The following is a 24,000-nucleotide window of genomic DNA, read 5'->3' as shown; positions in this document are numbered from 1 at the left end:
AGCTTGTTTCAGCCTGTACAATGTCAGCCTGATACAAGCAACATGGTCCTTTCTATCCCTCCCGTACACACAGTACATTGCCGTATTTCATGAGTACAGTACATACTCTACTTCATTGGTTCTCAAAGTGCGGTCCGGGGACCCCCAGCAAAACTAGTTAACTCTCTCAATGCCACGCCCCGAGATACCCCGAGATTTTCCCGAGTACCCTCGCTGCCAGAACGAGAAATCCCGAGTTTTTACTTTTTACTGTGGTCGCGCTATTCTGTTTATTTTTCATGATCACTTTCACTTCCTGACTCCTTCAGAGTCACTGGGTTCCGGTTTCATGACGCAGATTCTGTTTCCGGTTCTCATTTTTTTCCCGCGGTCATTTTCGGCCAGAATAGGAAAAGTCACGTTTTTTCACACGGTATACAAAACGAACGGAGAGGTCCACGTCTATTCTCTTTGGTCTGGGTGACGATCAGTCATCGTAGTCGTGTATAACATCGTATTTTAACCCGATCAGAAATTGTCGAAAACGTCACATCCGTTTATGACCGGATGTGACGTCGGCCTGTTTGGGAGGGGGCGAGCGAGTCAACGAGGTCATCAATGTCTCGATTTGCTGCTCTCTACTGGTAGAACTGTCGTATGAGTTTAAAACTGCATATAGACAAGCTATTTGAAAATTAAATTACAAAATAACAACAACAAAAAAAAACGAAAATTGCTGGCACTGGGGGAGTACTTTATGAAAATACTCGATCATTTTAACCACTTTAACCATATTTTTTACTTTGGTTATTCAAAAATAGCAGATTTACAAGCTCATAGCGCGACACTCGGTGCCGAGCTATGAGCTTGTAGATCTACTATGTTTGAAAAATCCTGGCACAAATCTTTTGTGCCATAATTAGAGCCACTGTTTGTGCTCTGCAGAAAGGAAACATTTGTGTATGTCCTCATTTGTGTGGTGTTTGTTGCTATTGTCAATGGAAGCAGTATTTGTTGTAACACTCTAATGTCTCCACTATGGAGACATTGCATTGAACACACACACACACACACACACACACACACACACACACACACACACACACACACACACACACACACACACACACACACACACACACACACACACACACACACACACACACACACACTCAGGAGGGTTATCCTACCTCCCATTGTTTGCTCTTTGAGAGCCATATTATTTGAAGAGCACTTAACAAAAGTACTGCTTATTATTTGACGTAACCTCAGACATACCGTAGATATACCCACTATTGTTCACAGGTCTTTCAAGAGAGTTTTTGCTTTACACTTAACAGATTCTTTTACATTGACATTTCTTTGACTACCACTTTTTTTACTTAATGGGATGGATATTGTGTTCATTAATAATTGACTATGTGTTAGGCTAGCTTGAGCCGTGTGTGTCTGTCTGTGGCCATGTGTTGTTCACAGCTCGCTATCTAAACGTCCTTTCCCTAACACAGTGCTTACAGTGTCACTTTGTGACACACTGTGAGCATGTACTGTACATCTGCTATTTTTGAAAGAATGTTGAATAATTTAGAATTTCCTAACATAAATCTTCCCTTCTGGGGGTCCGTGGCCAAATACATATCAATTTGGGGGTCCTTGACAGCCACTGTCCTGTAGCGAGTAGACAGAAATGGTGCCATCTTATAATGAACATTAACGAGAACCAATTACATGAAGGAAGGTTGAAAATGGGTGAAGTGGTCCTTTAAGGGGGAGTTGAACCTCGTCTGTCCATCGCACACTTGTCCCTCATCATGTGTCTCGTGGCCTCCCTCCAACTGTCCCATTAACCGTTCTGGTAACTCATTCAGCTCATTTTGTGTCTCTCTGCTCTCTGTTTCCCCCTCCCCCTTCCCCCATTCTTTTCATCCGTCCCGACTATAAAGCTATAAAGCTTATTCAGGCTTACTCAGCAGTTTTGTTTTTTTGTTTCCTTATCAGCCTCTCTGTTGGGGAAAAAAGCACTTTGTGATGCAGTCTCCCTCCCTCTCTCCCTAGAAGCGTCTTTGATCTAGCATGAGCTGTAAGGGTACAAATGGCACATTGATCGTTTGGCATTTAGTGGGTTTACGGTATTGAAGAGTGAGGCTCAACCGGTATGCTATGTGTGTGTGGGTGTGTGTCTTTGTATAGGGAATATTGGCGAGTTGAAACATTCAGCCGTATGCAAAACAAGGGACGCTGGTTTCTAGGCCAACCTATCTCACATCATAGCTAATAGGAGAACAAAAGACAAAACTAGCCCTTGTATGTTGCGGTAAGCCTGGTTGCTAGGGAAACATTGATGTCCTCTCCTGAGGTACCACATCCAGACAGAACCTGTAGTCCTACATGTCCTGACCCCTACTAGTACTCATCATCATATTCACCATATATCCCAATGGCCATTTTGCTCCTACGTCATACTCGGGGTGAGACCTCTGCATGTTTTCAGCTTCTTCTAGTGCATGTTTTCAGCACTTGTGTGAAAGGGACAATTTTGGCCTTGTGCGAAGAGTGAATATGTGGAGGGTGTCTGAATTCCGGATGCTACTGTGTGAAGTATTTTTAAAAAGAACATTTTGTCCCACGAGTCAAACCTTACTTCGAAAGCCAGCATTTTGGCCTGATTCAACAGAGATCGCCCTTTTTGGCTTAAGTACAACCTTTTATTCAATGCAGCTTCCATTAACCTGCTGTAGCATGAGCAGAGGCACTGATTGTATCAGTATATGAAAATAATTTTCCCTGGAATGAATCACAGACGCATATGAAAAGTCATCTTCTGCATCGCAACGGCCCTGACAACCTTATTCATCAAAGCAAAACTGCAGTTGTTGTTTCCTGGGTTTTGTTTTCACTAGCTCATTAGGAGGACTGTCTGATGCAGAGAGAACGCAGTGTGAAGGTTGGAATCTTAGGTTGCCATGGGTAAAGAGCACCCTAGAACTGTGTGTGTCCTTGTGTTTATACAGTACACTGCATCCTGTCACTGTTTGGTTGCCATGTATTCATCGCTAGTATGAGCTATATGTTTTTGTTATTTACTTGTTATTTATTTGTTTTCGCTTATAGAGATCCCATCTCTGTCTCTTGAGCAAGCACGCACGCGCGCGCACACACACACACACACACACACACACACACACACACACACACACACACACACATTTTTATGAATTCCATAATCTGATTCATTTGCATAGAAAACAATATCCACAAGGCTGACTGAGATGATGAAAACACACACACACACACACACACACACACACACACACACACACACACACACACACACACACTTACACTTTTATGAATTCAGTAATCTGATTCATTTGCATAGGAAACAATATCCCCAAGAGAGAGAGACACACACACACACACACACACACACACACACACACACACACACACACACACACACACACACACACACACACACACACACACACACACACACACACACACACACACACACACTCTCTCTCAGGTATAGCTGTATCATGAAACCTTTACAGCTTTGTCTTGTCACCCTTGGATACTAGTCTGAGCTGTATTATTATCAGAGCCTCGATAGACTCTCAGAAACGCTGCCTGGCTGTCATCATTAATTCCTATTTCCTGGACAACTTTCTCTTCTTTCTGAGGAAGCACACTCACTCTCTCACACACTCACACACACACACACACACACACACACACACACACACACACACACACACACACACACACACACACACACACACACACACACACACACACACACACACACACATTGTCAGCACAATACACAAGCCTCATAGACCACACACAGACAGACATGCGGCCAAACAAAAACACACTCCCAAACGGCAGTCTAATTAATGTACTTGGCTTCAGGATAGCATGTGCACACACATACGCACCCAATATTGTCATCACAGTAAACAGCTTTTGACGGAACAAATTGATGGCAAACCGTGTCCTTTTTCACTGACTTCATTGTTAATCAGTTTTGTTTCTGCTGAGATCCTCTTTCACCTAGTCATCGCCTGCACCCTTTTACAGTAAGCACTGAGCAGTTATCCGTGGGCACACACAGTCTACACTTCACAGATTTATTAGATGGGAGAAAGGACAACTAAACTAAATATTTAGCATTCCATGAGCGGAGGCGAATCCTTTCTCCTTTGAACTTTGTTCCAACTTTTGTGCTTAAATATAACTATAATGTTGTCGTCTTCTTTTGTACATACAGCACAATCAGTGTGGCATGTGATCCCACACACAAACCCCAGGAAAAAAAAGGCGGGGACATCGTAACCTTATAAATCCTGAATACGTGTCTGTTGAGGCAAAGGGGTAAAAAACTGGGTGATCTCTGTTGCAAAATGGAAAATGCTATAACGATCAAATGGAAAATGATAAGATTTAAAAGAATTCGCAAAAGTAAAATAAAACGCATGTTCCTGTCCTGCAAAGTAATACAGATTATAATACTGTTATCTAATCTAGAACAACATCTTTACTTGTGCTTACCGTTATATTATAATATTACTATTACTATTATATCAGTATTATTAGTAACCAGTCTGTTGGGTCCGTGTGTGTGTTTGTGAACACACATTATCATTACAGTTATCAAACGGGCTGCTAGCCAGACAGTCAGCTAGCTTGTGTGGGGTGGGGGGTTTGGCGGCACTGTGCCTAACTGGCTAACAGTAGACCATCTAATTTAGCTGATGAATGAAGCCCGTGCAAACAGGGACCCTTTCCTTTATCTCTGTTCATTAATTAGACAATACAGATAATGGCCTAGTCTGGGAGGAACATGTGTGTGTCTAAGTACATTACGTGCGTGTGTGTGTGTGTGTGTGTGTGTGTGTGTGTGTGTGTGTGTGTGTGTGTGTGTGTGTGTGTGTGTGTACCTGCGCTTCTGTGCTTCGTGTGACTTTCTGGCTACTTCGTACAGTGGGAGAATGCCAAAATTAAGTGTGTATGTGTTCCCTCCCTCTAAATCCTCCCTTGTTTAAGTGGCCAAACTGTGGCAGGAGAACGGCTTCATAAACATGTTTATGATCCCCTGCGGAATGGAGGAGGAGAGACGTTGCAGTCCAACGCCACAAGCTTGAATACTTATCTATATTCATGAGACTGTGGCAAACGTAATCACAACAATCCACAGCGACCACACACACTAAAAAATATACTGCTAGATAGCCTGCACTATAATATCCTCAGTGTTCATTTAACTCAGAGTGGACACATTTGGTTTCATTTGTACATTCGCAGAGTGTGCACAAGTTAGCATGTGTGTGTAAGCATGTTTAAATATGTGTGTGTGTGTGTGTGTGTGTTTGTAAGATGTTAACATTCGCTGCATGCTCTGTGTCATGAGATGCAATCTTTGGCCTGAGGCCATGCGTTTCCATACGTCAGCTGGCTAGAATGTTCGCATGCTATGTTAAAAGATAACGTCGCTAAAAGTATCCGCAAGCCAGTGGAAACTCTTCCACGGCTCCGGTTGTGTGTATGTGCGTGTGCGTTTCTGCATGTGTGTAACTCTTGACCTGTCACTCCTCGGCCTCTTGACCTCGTGAACCGCCAGGCAGTAGTGCAGTAAATCCTATCTTGTTAACTGAGTGCTGCTGATGTCATGCAGAGCTGTGTGTGTGTGTGTGTGTGTGTGTGTGTGTGTGTGTGTGTGTGTGTGTGTGTGTGTGTGTGTGTGTGTGTGTGTGTGTGTGTGTGTGTGTGTGTGTGTGTGTGTGTGTGTGTGTGTGTGTGTGTGTGTGTGTGTGTGTGTGTGTGTGTGACTATACTTGTGAGGAACAAATGTCCCCACAAGTATTGTAGAATTTAAAAATAGACTTTGTTCTCCTGTTCTTTCTTTTTTAAATGTTAGAAAATGTATGAACATTTTTCAACGATTATGACTATCGTGACGATTATGCAAAATGATTTTGGTTATCTCAAACAGTTGCGACCAGGTGATTATGTATTAATAGTGTCAGGCCTATATATATATAGCGTGTGCACAGTAAAATCATCAGTGGTAACTCTTGAGAGTGTACAAATGTAACCAAATAGACTTGTTCACCGCTCACCAAAAGTCTTATGATTATAAAATACGCCTTGATGCCGATCCGTTCATCAGGGGGTCCCTTTGACCTTATTTTCCAACCTTATTTTTGAACTGCAACAGACCGGTGTCCGTTTTCATGACACTCAGCGGTTGATAGTAACCAACATCCACTCAAACCCCCCACTGGACAGCAGCCCACCAATGCAGCATCTCACAATACACAATACAGAATCCTGAGTGTTAATTTGACTTGAACCCTATATATACGTCATTCACCGCGGTTCCACAGGCATACTTAGTCCCCTACCCTTCTCCTTAGTCTACAGCAATCTACACCGATCTGTTGATCTGGTATTTTTGGCCAAATATTCACCTATGATGCCCAGAATAAGGATGATAGGGTTCATGTGGTAAAAAGGGAAACCTTTGCCGATTTTGAACCTAAATCCCACTGATGTGAGGAGATCATAGTGTGGGGGATAATACCCTATGATGACCCAAAATTACACGTTAGACGTTACGGGCGTCCAATTCTAAATTTGGAGAGATACATAGAAGACATAGTATATTTCCCCCTGTGTATTTTGCTGTGTGGTGTCTTCTCTCTGTTTCAGAAAAAAAGTGCTCTTTCCTCACAATCATCTTTAAAGTGACATGACTAGCAGTGTTTTAGTGATGTATGTACTGTAGTAAACACATGTATTGGCTATCGGCAACTTACAGCAAGCAGTGGTGCGCTCCAGGCTTTGTCATTTGCTCTATTTTACAGCCTCGAAGAAGGTCAAGTAACTGTAGGTCTCTGATTTTGACAGGGTGACATGAACTGACACGGTCAGCTAAAAACAGCCTCTACTCTGCTATCTGAGGGCTGAACGCCTCTCTGGTTGAACGGAACGATGGGGGAGGTGAGGGGTGTCGAGAGAAGAGTGTCTGAGAGAGAGAGAGAGAGAGAGAAGGGACGACAGAGAGGGGAAAGGCTGTCCGTGGCTGTTGATGACAGTTGACAGCTTGAACACTTCAATTAACCTCTTTTAATGAAGCTGAGCCATAAAACAGCGCAGGGCCAGGCTTTTTGGATTAATACATTATTAAACACAGCACACATATACGCACACACACACACACACACACACACACACTGAAATCTTTATTGTTAATTAAACTATTTTTTTTTAATCAACACTGCACATTCTCTTTTGTCATTAGTATGTGTTTCTTTTTTTTTGGTTTGAGATGGGAATAAATTCCCATGCAGTTGTCCTAACCTTTTTAGCAAGGACAGAGGGAGAGAGACCATCCTTAGAAATAAATCAATAGCTTACCCACTATGGCAATAATGTTGATTAATTTGGTCTGAATGAACCTGTGGTCCTTGGAGATTGGTCCTGGTGTTTACTGGCCTTCTGACAGGATTAAAGTGGCTATTTACTTATTTATTTAGCCGATATTTGCTTTCGGTTTTGTAAACCTCACCACCCAAGTGTGCCTTACGGCATCAAGGTTGAGAGCCCCCATGCGCGCGCGCACACACACACACACACACGAGGCACCCGCGCACACACACGGAAACATGTTACCCAGCAGGTTCTTCAAGGTCAGTCCGCCAGATACCTCTTAACCAGTCAACTCCGAGGTGCTTTCAACCTGCAGGTCAGCCAGCTAGCCGGCAAAACGCCTCCCCATCCATCCAGTCAGCCAGTCGCATTCCTACCCCTTCTACAGGCCCCTCTGCCCTGGGCCCTGGCCCCTGGCCTCTGCTCTCATTAACAGAGTCTCCAAACACAAGCCGGCGGGGCCACAATAGACAAGTCATTAGTCAGTGGCTGGTCTCTCTTCCATAATTATATACAGTACAGTACCAGGAGATAGTAGCCTGTATGGATTTGGAGTTGATTGCTATGTCTATGCATTAGGAATGCATAATGTGCATATTGTTCACTTGCCACATACAGTAATTGGTTGAAACGGGCATATAATACATGTTCACATACAGGACAGACACACAGCTCTCCTACAATACATGTACTGTATTTGTGCATTGTGCTGAACACTACAATACAATGCACATCAATGTAATAGTTTACATTGATCTCTCTCTCCCCTTTTCCCTTCCTTTTCTGCCTCCCCTCTCTTTCTCTCTCTCGCTCTTTCTCTGTGTCTCCATCTGTCTTATCATGGTGTAAGGCATTACAGGATAACAAGGGTGTCCTGGCTTTCAACATGCGTGGGCCGTCACCTTCAATCATCTTTTTCCTGTCCCTTTCTCTGTGCATTTTCAGCTGTCTTGCCTACTCTTTATATTTCATTTCCAATGGTACCGTAATTAAATTGTTTTGTTTCATAAATGGAGGTGATCCCACAATGAGATTTAAATGTCTCAGCGAGAGCAAAGGGGGGGGGGGGCAGGGAAAATTAAGGAAAAGGAATGGATTGTTGTGGCTAATCAGATTTGCAATCTCAAGTCGAGAATACCACGGGGTCAGACAGAGTTTCCAAGCACATTCATGCTCTTTCTGCTCACATTTTGTGTGTGTGTGTGTGTGTGTAGAGTGTTTCTTAAAGGGTAACAATCCTATCATGCTATTGAGAGTACATGTGAAAATATCACGGCACAGTGAGCTCTGTGTATCGAGAGCTCGCTCTCAATGGCACTGGAAAATCAGTTATTTGTCGATCGCGACACGTTGCAATGTGATGTAAAAAATAAAGAGGAGTCCTGCAGTAGCTACTTAAGTGCAACACCGCATAGCCATGACTTGGTTGAGATTCACGCCGTTGAATAAGAAATGAGCAAAATCCTCAGATCTGCTCTTTCATGATTTATTCATCCTAACTACACAATGAGAAGGCACGAATCACACATTAGTGTGTGTGTGTGTGTGTGTGTGTGTGTGTGTGTGTGTGTGTGTGTGTGTGTGTGTGTGTGTGTGTGTGTGTGTGTGTGTGTGTGTGTGTGTGTGTGTGTGTGTGTGTGTGTGTGTGTGTGTGTGTGTGTGTGTGTGTGTGTGTGTGTGTCTCCATTCATTACATGCAAACGCTCCGCCTCCTGCCCGCACACGATTGGCCGCGCGTTCGGCATGGCTCCTCTGACGAGGAAGATTAGGGGGAACAGAGAGAGAGAGAGAGAGAGAGCGTACACACTGAAAGAACGGGGGAGGTGCCAGTGCATGTGAACATATTGGCACACGGTATCAAGGAAAGAAAGAATAACAACAGAGGCACAGGCAACATTTGAAGAGCAGAGTGTCCCGTTGGAAGACGACACCCACAGAAGGAGGGGTTGAGGGACCCCGTGTTTGGGACATTGGCCCACCCTGGCTGTTGAAGAGCACTCGGGGACCTCGTCTGTCAGCAGAGGGGAGAGGAAGATGAGAAACGGTCTCCCAGAGAGGCCACTTGTGTGCCTTAATTTCTAAGGGAGGAAGATATTTCTCCACGCTTCCTTCCTCCCCTCCATCCCTCGCTTTTTATTGCTGTCAGCTGGGCCGGATGCTGTCGTCTGTGCAGGCTCTGTGATAAGTGGATGGTTGGAAGATAGATAGAGAGATAGATAGAAAACAGAGGAGGGGGCGATGAAGAGATGACTGTTACATGTCACGGGCATGTTTATGTTTGCGTTTGGAGGTGATAGTGGGAGTGTGTTTGTGTTTGAGAGAGTGTACTAAGCTCTCACCTCCTTTTAAACAAAAATGTGGGATCCCGTTGGCATGGAGATGGAGAGCAAGGTGCTCTGCTCTCGCTGTCTGTCAGGGAACTTCTGCTAGCAAACACATGTTGTTTAATCGCTCAAATTCGTCCTCGTCTGGATTCTCTCTCTCTCTGTCTCTCATAGCAGAAAACGAGAGATTGGACGATAAAGACTGAAAGAACGCAGCCCTTGTTCCTAACAGGCTGCCTGGGCCACTTCAACTAACTCATCCATGCAGGCCGTACCCGGAGGGGGGAGCACACACACACACACACACACTGTCTATCTCTCTTATTCAGACAGCGGCATCCTTCCTGAAAGGCACACTTGGCTGAAAACACCTTGGCACTTCCAGTGTGTTAGTTGGTAGCCAGGTCGAGGCACTGCGTAGACGTGTGTACCCAGTGGTGTGTGGGTTTAGCTTTGTGTCCGGGAGCCGCTTTCAGCCAGGCTCTAATTAAGCCAGAAGGTTTCAGGCCTGTGCCCACTACCGTCCCCCCTTTTCTGCCCCCCCCCCACTGCCCCCGTTTCCCTCCCCTCCATCCACCCCCTGAGGTCCCGTTGTCATCATTAATTCCGATTGCAAACTGCCCGTGGACAATGGAGCGAGCAGAGACTCCTCTGGACTAGGTGCTGGGGAAGGAGAGAAGAGAAGAGAAGGAGAGAAAAAGGGGGGTGATTAGAATCAGATGAGAGCCGGGAGCTGAGACTGTACACACTACCTCTGTAGAGAGAGAGAGAGAGAGAGAGAGAGTGGGAGTGGTTGTTGCCCAGTGCTGAACGGATGAATGAGAGAGCAAACAGTGAGAGGGGCTGAGCTTGGGGACAACACGTGTTCTGCCGACAGAGCGAGAGAGACGAGGACCGGGGCAAGAGGACGCTCTTCACTTGGTGATCACCCTCCTGGCGGTCATACTATATGCCCTGTGTGACGACGCAGTGTTCTGAACCGTAGCCAAGAGTAGATGAATGCGTCGCTTTCTGTCCTCTGCCCGTGGCGCCCTATCTAGTCTTTGTCAGAGTTCTGTGGGACAGACGGAGGGCCAGAGTGGTAGATTTCTGTGCATCTCATGCATATGGAATGTAGCGTCGCGACGCCACTGAGGGAGAGCCAAAGACGTAAGAATCTCCCAGAAGCCTTGGACTTTCTCATTTCTCATCTTTTACACAGGGAAATCTTAATGACAAACTCTCGTTCTATTTAGCTTGAACTTCTCTTTCATTTTTTTAAAAAGAGAGATTAGCTTGAAGCACATTACAAATGCAGTAGAACTTGAGTGTTTTTGTTGTTGTTGTTGTTCTGGTTTTAATGTAATCTCTGACTTTGGGAAGACCAGAACTGGATGCTGTTGTAAGGAAAGGATGGAAGGACGACTGGATTTTTGAGTTGGACACATCAGTAGTTTTCCTAAGCATGGCCGTTTGTTGACAGCTAGACAAGGGAAAGCTGGAAAGGACTATGAGATAACTTTGCCTCATGTGGTCCAGCTGTCTGGAAAAGTGCCTGAAGTTGCACCTTGAAAACTCAGCCTTCGGAAGAGGGTGACTGTAGCCCTCAAAGCCTTCGAAAAAGGAGACATTTCTTGACTGCCTGACCATGGACGACTCTAGTATTTTGAGGCGCAGGGGACTGCAGGTAAGGTTGAGTTGAACTTTAAAGGGATAGTTCACCCCCAAAATTACTTTTTTTCTATCGATTACACACCCCATGGAGACTTGAATTTATGGAGACTTTTTTAGTTTTTGTCGCATTCCTAAACCAATAATTTGAGTCTCCTACCGGAGACATGAGCATCTTTCCGGTGGTCATCAAATGATTGGCTTAGGAATGGGACAAAACAAAAAAATCTCCATGAATTCAAGGCTTCATGGGGTGTGTAATGGATAGAAAATAAGTCCTTTTTTTAAACCTTGAGTGTGACTGTGTTTGTAAGGGGTTAAAGAAAACTGTAAGGGAAGAGGGGGGAAGACATCATTTAATTGTGTTCAGCGCTATTGTGTATTCTGTGTTGCCTACTGTACATATATGCTAGAAATAACAGATCAGCCTTAGGGGCTCATTCGGGTGTACAAACAGAGTTGGCAACTGTGCCATGTACCACAATAGGGGCTTGTACTGCTTGTATGGATAGTTAACTTGCCTAGGGATGCCTATATGGGCTTCAAAGTGTTCTGTCGGGCTTTGTATGTGCAGCCTGATCACACTACTGTGACAGGTCAATCATAATTTATTCACACACATACTGTACACATACACACACGCACATGCGCGCGCACACACAGATTCATCATCCCTATAGCGTTTCTTGCTGGAATTTGGACAGTGCGTCAGCAGTCTTGGACACGCTCATCATCACGGTATATACACACTCTCAACAACCGTATCTCATTTCTTGCTGCCGGTTAACAGTGCTCGATGACTGGCAGCGCACAAAACGAGTCTGATGTCCTGACCCAGTGCGTTATACAATACGCTCTCATATAACACACACACACACACACACACACACACACACACACACACACACACACACACACACACACTCAGGAGGGTTATCCTGCCTCCCATTGTTTGCTCTCTGAGAGCCATATTATTGTAAGAGCGCTTAACAAAAGTACTGCTTATTATTTGACGTAACCCCAGACATACCGTAGATATACCCACTATTGTTAACAGGTCTTTCAGTATTGGTGCTAAACAGTCTTCATTGTTCAGTCCCTGTACCCGTGTACACACACAGACACACACACACACACTCGCACCTGCTGATTTAGTCATCTCAGGGCTCCATAGGGTTGGTGGAGAGAGGGCAGATGAGAGAGGAGAATGTTGTGTCAGCAGCATACACCCCTTCCTCCTCCCGAACCAGAGCAATCAGAGACGAGGGGGGGGAGGGCGAGAGAGCAAGAGCGAGATTTTGAGTTGGTTTGTAATATCGTTCACCCTCAGATAACCCCTCTACTGTCTGTCTCTCGCCCTCCCTCTCCATTTCACTCTGCTTTTCACACTTTCGTCCTTCCTTTCTCTTTCCCTGTATGTCTTCATCTTTCACACCTGTTTTCCGCTCCTCCTCCCCTCTTTCCCTCCCTCTTCTCTTCTATCTAAAAGTGTAAAATGAGGGTACAGGTTGGGAATTTGAGTGACAGTGTTGAGACCTGTGTGTTCTGCCTGTTTATAGTCTGCCTACGTTCTGTATGGAGAACAAGTAGGCCTCAAATGAGGCCGCCCGGCACCCGGCACCGACGACCTGGATTTGCTTCTTTATTTTAGTCCTGGTGACTAGACACTACCTCACCACCTGTTCCAATCATACCTCAAGTTGTGTTTAGTTGCTAGTCGTAGAATGCAATAAGTGAATAACCTTACATTACATTTGACTTGTTTTACATGCAAGTGGTGTGGATTTGTGATAAAGTTGATATGTGAGAAAGTTGCTTCACCTAACAAGGCCACCCAATGAGGCAGACTGTGACACCAGAGATACTGAAGTGTACCTCACTGTCACTGTGGGGGGTGATGGGATCCTGAGTGACAGAGAGAGAGTACGGTATCTTAAAGGAGTAGTTCACGCAAAAAATGACTTATTTTCTATCAATTACGCACCCCACGAAGCCTTGAATTCATGGAGATTTTTTTGTTTTTGTCGCATTCCTGAGCTAATAATTCGATGACCGGGTGGCTGGTCAGCGGCAAAAACAAAAACATCTCCATGAATTCAAGGGTGTGTAATTGATAGAAAATAAGAAATTGTTTGGGGTGAACTACTCCTTTAAACTGCAGCCAGATAAACAAACTGGAACTCTTGAGCGTGTAACCAATGTAGCCAAATGGGCACAATGAGAGTTACAAATGGATAAATGAACACTATTGATTTTACTGTGTGTGTGTGTGATCTCGCCAAATGCACTATATGCGGCGGGCTGTTGTGTTTCTCTAAACCCCCCTTTGTACGGCTGGATGCCCACCACAAGCCTGCCCAACGCACAGAAATCAAACCCCCTGCTGTGCTTTTGTTATGCGTGTGTGTTTCTGTGTCTTCTAGAGCAGCTGTTCTCAGTGGGCCATGAGGATATTGCATGTGGGCCCCCAAATAATTAGCAAAATACTTAAAATATCATTATGTAAAAAATAAAGTCATTATATGTTTTCTTTAAAAACCTTGAAAAGTGAGTTTTCAGTGTGATACCAATAAGTAATAACTTGAAGTATACTATGTTAACTCCATTGATCCAAGAAAGAACACAATCGATTGATTGATGCTCTGAAAATGCACACAGGGCCCACCCATCTGACCACTTAACATGGCAGCCGATAGCTAGGCTGTTAGCACATAACACGGCAGCCCATGTGCTCGTCCAGCTCATCTGTCCTCCTCTTCTGTACAAGGAGAGTAGACAGCATATAGCCTGGGGTGAGAGGTCAAGTAGACCTCCTCCTTCTTATACTAATGGCGACAGTGACACGAGAAGGGATGGGGGACAGTGGAGATGGATGGGACAGGGTGGACTCGTGGCTTTGGGGTGGTGCTTAAGCTGCTAGCTGGACCCACTACCCACTTGACCTCTGGATAGTTTCGAGGGTGGGAGTGACGAGGTGGGACAGATAGCAGCATACATCCAGACCAGATGTCTGGGTTGGAAAGGTGGAGGGGGGATTCATTCACCCATTACTACTCTCTGGGTGCAACAGTCGATAGTTAAAAAAAATACTTTTTCTATTCCTTCCTTTTTCTTTTTAAAACACATTCACAAAATAGCAACAAATCCACAAGCTCACAATGCGTGTGACATGTTGTGAGCTTGTATATCGGCTATTTACACCATTTTTACATGACACCGTTGTACGACGAATTCCAAAATTGGGCTTAAGTGGTTAATCAGACTAATAGATTTTTTTGTCAGTTTCTCTGGTGTGATTAGATAGCACACACGGAACGGGAGTGGTGGGGGGTTAGGGTTGTTGGCGGCCATTGTGTTCCGCACCGCAAATAACAAATCTACAAGCTCACAATGAGCTCGTAGATCTGCGAGCAACCAAGTATACATCAGGTGTAAATCTTTCTGTTGCCACCACACTTAAGAGAGAAATAGTCCCGAGTCACTGGAACAAGGGGACTAATGTGTCTGTACTTTATGTCCTCACTGTCCCTCTTCAGCTGCCTGTGATTATGGTTTGTGGCTGAGGGGAAAGTACAAAAGGGATGGTGGTGGGGGCGGGGGGGGGGGGGGGTTCTTAAACTCATAATACCTCAAAGTGGTCCCCGAGGGTTTTATAAACTGCACCACCCCTGTGCCACCCTTCTCTAAGTGGCAGAGTCCAATTGAAAAGAGAATTGAAACCAACCTGACTCCCTCTTGTCTGTCCTTACAGTTAGCTCTGTGTGAACTAGGCACATGTCATTAAGACAACAAAGAAATGTTGCAGCCATGTTTTGTCACAGTATAGGTTGCATCCCTGTTATTGTTCAGGGCAGCAATGGACACCAAATCCCTTTCTTTGGGTTTAATCTATTCTGTAATGGGTCTAATATAACAAACCGTAGTAGGGCCTCTGTGTGCCAGCAGCACACTGTAAAACATGTGGTGTTAATGTAACTCGGTAGAGTGTGCAAATGAATCTACAAGGATCCATATATAGGCCTATGACATTATTACACTCTAAAGTTAAATTAACATTCCGGATGTTACTGGGTACGGTATGTGTACGTTTTCGTTCCCTTGGGTGTGCGAGGAACACACTGGTTAAGGATTAGACATGGCATTCACACAGGGATTTTCAGCAACAAAAGCCCGCCTGTGACTAACGGCGTATGCTAGCATCTGGATGCTCGCCCTGTGCTGACATGGTGTGTCTGGCTGTGAGAGAGCACTCTGCTTCTCTCACACTCGCCACACCACGGCTTATCAGCTCCCATCGCCTGGGACACGTTCAAATCCTGGCTCTTAACGTAAAGCTGCATGCAATCCAGAACTTTCTTTAATGAACAAAACTTTTATTTTAATCAACCTGTATGGTATAGTACTGTATGTCAATACAATGAAACTAGTGCATCTCCAGTGGTTGGAGGTGGTCTCCTTAATCTTCCATTGAGACATTTTTAGACCCTGGTGTACGGTAGGACACCTACAGTGTAATTGTTGACAAGTAGTACTGCCTGAAGCTCATAAGAGCGATATCTCCCCAGGCCAAGTACCTGGGACCTACGTTCTAACAAATATAAGTTTCATTATTTATTTCATGAGAATAATGTTGACACATTGTGTCCTATGAGGAAATGCACGTCTTGTATTGGCAAAATGTCAGGTCAAGGAGGGATTCCAGTATTTTAGTAGCATTTTGAGAGTTTTAAGGATATTTCGTTTATCGCAATAATATTGCTAGTTATCACAATTATTCTGGCCACAATAATCTTGACATGACATTTTCATATTTTCCCATCCCAGTGTACTGTAACCAAGGGTCCATTTGGTTACATTTGTACACTAGTTGCAAATGGATAAATGAACATGGATTTTACTTTGTATTCTGTTCACCCTCTCAAACGAGTATCACGCACGATTCACGCAGACTCAATAATCTTTCCTCACTGGCATAGTCTGCGAGTCCCAGTTGGCCCTCGCTTCATCTCATATCTATGCTTGAATTAGTGTTTTTTTTTGCTCACAGTGTGTTGGTTGAGAACATCTGTCTTGTTGCTCAACACATCATGAGCATACCGATGTGTTCTATTGAAGCCAGGTTCCCAGGCTGTGACTATATTACGTAGTTGGGTCTATGTGATAAAGGCACAATTTAAAACACGTTCACGTCCAAAACTCAAGGCTTTGTTCAGCTGCAAACTTTTGTATGTTTTCCCGACAAAAACAACATACACTAACTGTGGCAGCACAGGTTCCTTCCCTAACAAATTAGGTTTCTAGTATGTGTTGTTTCCGTGTAATTAGAAAAATGTGCTCCGTGCGTACCTCTGCCAAGGCAACAGCTTGTCCATGAATTATTGTGGTGCCCATACACACTTCCCTTTTGGGAGAAGGTTTCAATTCATATTTAAAAAATGAAACAAGATTCCATCATCAAATACTCAGTTGTATATTTAGGTATTGTATTTATTAAAAAAAACAGAAATGGCCATGGCCCAGGGGGGTCGACTGGCAGGTCAGTGGCTCTGAGCTAAGTCTGATGACCACAGGAGGCCCCCTTAAGACGGATTTGAAATACTGTAAGTGGACATGACCTGGGGGTGGACAACCAGCCCAGTCTGATGACACCCCATAAGGCGCCCTTCGGCAAAGTTTAAACTTTCATGCATATGCGTTGAAACTTTTGGGGATGCCTGCTAACAGACAAACAAACAAATGTAATGGGGTGAAAACATAACCCTGAATGCTTTTTAACAACTGTAAGTAAATCAAAAGTGAAAAACAAAAACAAATGATTAAAAGAACACAGCTCCCTGCGGCGGATTCTTCATTTATGGAAATGTGGTTAGTGTGCTAAATAGGAGTTATGTGTCACAGTAAAGTGAAATATCACTTTAAAAAACCCTGGGAAAACAAGTATTCATTTGCAATGATTCGCAGACATTAGCCCCAAGGATGAAAAAACAACAGAACGTCCTTTGATCCTCCCAACAACACACTGAGAGCCTCATTATCCACATTTCCATATGAGCAAGAGGTGAAATATGCTAATATGTTGAGCCAAAGAAATTATTAATAAATGAGACGAGGACTTAATTCCTTTTTTGAACCCATTAAAACCGGGAAAGCACCTTGTGTCATTTAAGATTTTTGCGTTGGCTATTCAAAAATAGCAGATATACATGCTCACATGCTCACTGCGAGCTTGTACATCAGCTATTTTGGAACATTTTTGAAAGAACTATTGGTTTAGAAGGCATTTGTATAATCGGCCTCAGGTCTTAATATGTCAAAGCAGCTTTTAATTTGTTCTTCTTAAACAGTCGGGGCGATTTATTCCAGACTGAACACGCCTCACTTAACGTGCCACCACTCGTGTAATGGGGCTGCTCGTGTGTCAATGATGGGGTCAAGCCCATGTCTGGCTGCATGACACTTATCACTGACCCTTTCAATGGTTGGCAAGCAGGGAGAGAGGAACACCTCTCGTACGGATTAAACAAATGGAAGACAAAACCAAAAGTCTGCAAAAAAATGTGTAGGAGCTTGAGTGGAGAGACAGACACATGAGGGGTTAGGTGAGCATCAGCAGCCAGAGGGCATCTCTCTGCCTCCGTCTTTGTCTCCGTCAGCGCCTGGCTACCTAAATGTTTCTCTTGCTTGACTGACTCTGAAGATGAAGGTTCTGGTGGGAGATGTGGGAGAGAGGGGGTGTTGGCAGACTAGGAGGGCTGGTAAATTGTACCTGCAGGGCAGAGAGGGGTGGAGGGAGAAAGAGGTGGGTGGAACATGAGGGTAGACGGAGAAAGGTTTGGGGGAAGGAGGGTTGTTTTTTAAGTAGAACCGACCAATGCCAGATTTTTTAGGTCGGATCCTGATTTTGGAGGGTCCTAGACCATAGATTACGGCTGTTTTGATTAAATATGGATAAAACCATTTTGCACTTTTTTACAACATTTTTGTCAAAAAGTGCAAAATGTTCTATTCAATTTTAAAAACCTTTTGATTAAATTTGATTATATTTGAGAACATATAACTTAAAATAAAATAAAAGTTTTGATAGAAAGAATTTGCCATATAAACTTAACTTTATTTTATTAAGCTCTATGCATTTTTTTTTAAATAGCCCATCTACAAGCTCACAATGTGTTGTAACACAACGCGTTGTGAGCTCGGCCCTAACTACGATATGGCCCTATGTGTTTGCCGCTACAGATTAGGGATGTGAATGACTCAGTATTTTGGGATTCGATGTGTCGGAGTGGAGGCGTTTAATGCATTTATTTTCTTTTTCAATTAACTATGATGTTCAGAATTTGCACCTAATGTTTAAATGCCATGTCCTAGGCTTTGTTTAACGTAGCCTAAGCATGCTTTTACTTTACAATTCCTAGTCAAATCTGTTCATAATTTGTTGTTTACTGCAGTGGTCTTCAACCTTTTCAGGCCAGGGACCCCCAAACTGATGGGGAGATGGAGCAGGGACCCCCTACCTCGTAGGGTAGGGGGGGCTACCACATATATTGTATATTTATACAATTTATATTGCCAGCTCCTATACGCACCTGCGCCAGTAGGTGTGCAAAATAAAAATTCTCTACAAAATATGTATAAGCATACCATGTTATTGTGCATCGTGCCTCCATTCATCTGTTTGCTATGGATTCATGTTATGTTTAAAGACAATTTGACATTTTGAGGAAAAACATGGAAAAAATAGCATTATTTCAAACAAAAATATTGTTTAATCAAACAACAATTTCGCGGACCCCCTGCAGTACCTCCGCGGACCCCCTAGGGGTCGCGGACCCCCTGTTGAAGACCTCTGGTTTACTGTGTTGTCAGTGAGAGGGGACATGCTCACCTCAATGCAGAAATACCCAATATATCGGGCTGACCATTATTTTGGTCTTGCACTATTTTGAAGTTCTTGATGGAAGAAAGTGAGGGCAGGAAGTTACTGCCTAAACCTCTCAATATGCACACTGTCAGTCACTGTCGTTCAGAGCTAATGTGTCACTCCAACGAACACACACATTGTAATGATAATAGACTAGAAGTGAGGCAAGGTGTTTGCTTTTTAGGCCTATTATTTGCCAAGCTAGCATCATACTCATTACTCATTTTTAACCTCTTGTTAAGGTCCAAGCTAACACATTCTCCTCCCACAAGGCATTAGCCATTAACCATCCATTGATCCATGACATAACGGTCCAGTCTGACTGCTTCCGTGTGGTAAACATTTACTTAAGACAGTACCTAATGTTCACTCACCAAGCCCTAGGGTCACGTCAGGCTGTGTGATATTTTAGCAGAATTGTGGAGAGTTTAGCCTATAGGTTAGGTGGTCCTAGCCTACAATATCATAGGCTATGATCTCTACCTCCCAAAAGAATATACCCAGCCACCGTTTCATTCTTGCAACTTCATCCCCTGTGTAATTGTCGCTTGAAGGCAACAGTTTGGCTGGAGGAGCCAGACAGTAACATTGTCATTCTCCTGTGTCGGCCGGTCCCCACTGGTCACAGTGGTCATCTTGCAGTGTAGCGAGCCTTTCGGGCTCACTTTGCTGGCTGATTTGTTCTGTGAATCAAGGCGGCATAGAAATGTCCCGGCACAGTGTTATTGTGACGACATCCCCCTGTCTTGTGTTGGAGGGCCTGTAATGACCAGTATAAATCATACTGGGACATACTAGAGGCCATGTTGAAAATGATAGCCTGCTTATATTACCCTCAAGCTCTCACATGTTACATCTCATATGGAGGTCACACTCTCTCCTCTCTCTCTCTCTCTCTTCTTTGTTTATGTATGAAGTATTTTCTCTTTTCTTTCTTTCTCTCTCTAGCTTTTGCTCCTTTGGCCTGTGTCTTTCCTTCCATTGGTGTGTCTTTTCTTTGATTTAATTTAGTTTTCTTATAGCAGAGCTAAGTTTCAGAGGGGTCCTTTGGTAGAGAGTGGCTCTCAGTCTCAGGATGATGGAGCGATCCTCCAGTCCTCCCCTCCTCCCTAACTCCCTGGCCATGGTGGACTGGGCATTCAGGGTGCTCTTTGTCTCAGCCTTGTGAAATATTAATAACCCAGAGGTGCCCGGGCTGAAGAGAGAGAGAGGGGGGAATCTCACTTGTCTTCCTGTGGTTTCTGCCCCCCCCCCTCTCTTCTCAGGCTTTCAGAATCCCAGTGGCTTGAGGTAATCTCGTCTTCTGGCAGAGAAAGCATGTCAAAGAAAAATGGGTCCTTATTCATCGAGGAATTCCTGAAAGATGTGTTTTATCGTGTGCACGGCTGCACATGTGCACGTGTACTTGTCTAAGAGAGACAAGACCTATAAGTGTGTGTGTGTGTGTGTGTGTGTGTGTGTGTGTGTGAGCGGGGTTGGGGGGGGGGGGGGGGGGCAAAAAGAGAAATGGGCCACAAACCTAATTCAACATTTAAAATGCAAAGAGAGAGACTTAAATATCCTCCTAGGTGTTAATAAAAATGGAGCGCACTCCTGAGTCCTGTGGTGCTTCCTCTTGGAGTGTGTGTAACAGATGGAGAACCGAGGACAGGGACAGGAAGTGTCTGGCAGCTAGACGTTCAGTCAGCTGGTACGGCCTGAGGTTGAATATTATTAAGGAGACCACCGAGACCACCCTAGAACCCGAGGGGGGTAGGAGACAGACACACACACACACACACACACACACACACACACACACACACACACACACACACACACACACACACACACACACACACACACACACGGTGTAGCACCTAGAAAGACAGAATAAGATGAGCTGTGTGTGTGTGCATGTGTGTGAGAGAGAGAGAGGCATGCAATATGTCTATTTTTATGCTATTTGCTGGCTATTGATTTGTCAGACCCACCACCTTCAGTACTCTCTACTTTATACTCTGTACTTCGATCTATAACCCAACTAAAACATTATGTTGCTCCTCTAGATAGAACTTGATCGACAACATTTACTTTTTGTTTTTATCCTCCATTCCTCTATCTCTCTCTCTGGTAGCAAATGTAGTTGTTTCACTCATTCGTACTTCCTCTGAACCCAGGGAGGCGTGGTAAATAACTGGTTCGACATCAACAACACTGAAACCGTCTCAATGCTTTGTTCCTCTAATCAGGGAGCGGGGAGGTCAGTAGAGATTCTGTCTCTCACCAGAGCTTCCCCAGCCCTGAATGCACTCATACCCCCGTATGTGTCTCATCTTGCTGGTAAATCGATAGGCTCGCCTGGCTGCTATTAAGCCGAGCAATAACTCGTGACCGAGTCCAATGCTACTGCTATGGACACACCAGCTGCTGCTGATCAAGAGCCAGGAAAGTGAACCGTCCACTTGTGTGTGTTCAGCGCTTTTCAGGCTGTACACTGAGGCTCTTATGAACTTGGAATTTCATAAAGTTAGCTTTTTGTTTGGCCATTTGTTAGAGACACAGAGAGAGATGGAGTGAGGATAGACTGACAAAGAATGTGTTCATGGGATGATCTCTATGGGCTGGTTGTCAGTAGGGATATTTCCAATCAACTTGTAATGTCAGTTATATGACATGGTTATTTTGTTATCATAAAGTAGTCCGAGTTAACTTAAGTTGTTTTTTTCAGTACTATCAGGTCATACAGTAACTTACTGTATGCTATAGACATGGGACGATATGAACATTTAATGTCATGATTAAACTAGGCCAAAATGTGATTCATAATATTACCCTCCTGATGATCATCATATATGCTTAAAGCTGCAATCTGGAACTTACTTTAATGAATACAATCAATGTTATGTTGTATAGTAGAGTATCTTAACACTCATTGTAATTTGTGAGGATATTCAAGCTCATGTGAGGATATGAATGATTATCCCAGTAAAGGAAATTCACCACAATAAAAGTTTCTGCGGTGTCTATTGCGATAAAAGATATCCTCCCATCCTTAGTGATACTGTATTAATGAGTTTAATTATTTAAACATGGTGAAAAAATGTGTTTTGGCAGCTGCCAGTAGTCCTCCTGACAAGAGCCTAAGTTATAATTGATCAGTAGCTAAGCCATAATGTTATTTATAGTTTTTCTTAACCCATTCAAACCGGGAACGCATCTGTGTAACCACTTAAGCCATTATTTTATACTGTGGCTATTAGCCGATATACAAGCTCATAGCGCTGCACTGAGTGCCACGCTATGAGCTTGTAGATCTGCTATTTTTTTTAATCATGAAATGTTTTGCAAATCTTTGAATATATGTATTTTTAAAGCGATTTTTACTCAAATCTTTGCTTCTGGGGGTCCCTGGAACAATATAATTTTGGGGGTCCTTGACTTGAAAAACATTGAGAACCACTGACAAAGAAACACGTTTAGAAGACATTTTTAGAATCGGCTTACAGTGTCGGTTCCCATTTCCCAAATAAGAATACTTTTGCTCAGTTTGTGCTCAGAACTGGTATAGATTAAACATTAAGTCTATAATACAGTTTATGTAAATATATAATGTCCCTGCAATCAGTTTGACCTCAACTCTTGCATCATCTGGTGACTTCTATCCCAACCACACACTGTCCTCCTTTGATCATTCAAGACCTTCTCTGCATGACTCCACCATCGTCCTCTGTTCTCCTCCACCCCCTCCCCCCATCTCTTCTTTTCATCGTCTGATTGAAGGCAGATATTGCTGATCAAAGAAAAAGACTGCAGGGTGGCAAGACTGTTGCCAACCCCCACGTTCATGTTTTTAGAGAAAGCGGGAACATGAGGAAATGGAGGAGAGAGAGAGAGAGAGAAAGAGAGAGAGATGTACTAACACTCCTGAAGCCATCCAGTAACATCCAGCTTGTGAAAGCAGACCGAGAAGACCAAGTGATGGGTACAAAAAGTGCTTCTCCTTTGTGTGCAGAGCGTGAACAGTGGGTGATTGAAGTCTGCATTGTGTTGACGCACCAATACTGTCTTTCTGAAGCCGAAATCCAGAGGGTTTCATTTATTTCGAACAAAAAATATATAAATGAGAAAAGAGAAAGGAAATAAAAGGAAAGAAATTAAAAACAACACTAAAATTATCTTAACATCATCATTAAATTATAATTCATGTTCAAAAAAGGAGTAGGAAGAAGTTTTGTAAAAACTTATCACCCCTTCTTTGTGTATCTCAAAATACCTCAAACCTGCACCTGTTTCCTTTCTCCAACTGTGTGGAAACTCAAATTTGTTTTCTTCTTCCTGTGGTTGCTAATCTGTGAAGCAATCTGTGAAGCAAGGTGCAGCTTTATCAGACTGAGAGTTCTCAAGCCAGGCAGGGTTTAAGCAACAGCTCATGGACAAGCACGCTTTGCAAATCACATGAGTCATAGAGGGGCCGCGCCTCAACGCCAAAGCTTTCATCCCATCAATGTTAAGCCACCCTCCCTCTATCTACAGTATCTTGTATCATCCACACTGTAAAATCATGTTAATTTCACTCTGAAAGTGTAAAAAATATATAAGTTGTCATTTAATTCCTAAAATGTAACAGCTTAAAATGTCTTTGTTTAAATTAACTCTAGATTTTACTTTACACCCATACAGGCAGTATCCTCAGTTAAACCCTTTTGCTGC

General features: G+C 43.7%; 1 protein-coding gene across 12 annotated transcripts in view; it reads left to right on the top strand.

Annotated features, from left to right (window-relative positions):
• Positions 1-24,000, top strand: part of mast2 (microtubule associated serine/threonine kinase 2) — a 206,502-nt gene that overhangs the window by 70,406 nt on the left and 112,096 nt on the right. For 3 of the 12 annotated variants that reach the window (XM_084065791.1, XM_084065792.1, XM_084065790.1), the window contains exon 1: positions 11,081-11,403. The exons of the other annotated variants lie outside the window; for them this stretch is intronic. In XM_084065791.1, the coding sequence (XP_083921917.1) occupies positions 11,365-11,403 (39 nt within the window). In that variant the 5' untranslated portion in view covers positions 11,081-11,364. Of the gene's footprint in view, positions 1-11,080; positions 11,404-24,000 lie in introns of those variants that run through there. 12 annotated transcript variants of the gene reach the window in all.

This window comes from Gymnoscopelus microlampas (genome assembly GCF_963454915.1).
Source record: "Gymnoscopelus microlampas genome assembly, chromosome: 9".
Classification (NCBI taxonomy): domain Eukaryota; kingdom Metazoa; phylum Chordata; class Actinopteri; order Myctophiformes; family Myctophidae; genus Gymnoscopelus; species Gymnoscopelus microlampas.
Note: the sequence above shows the minus strand (reverse complement) of the source record. Positions and strands in the feature narration are given on the sequence as shown.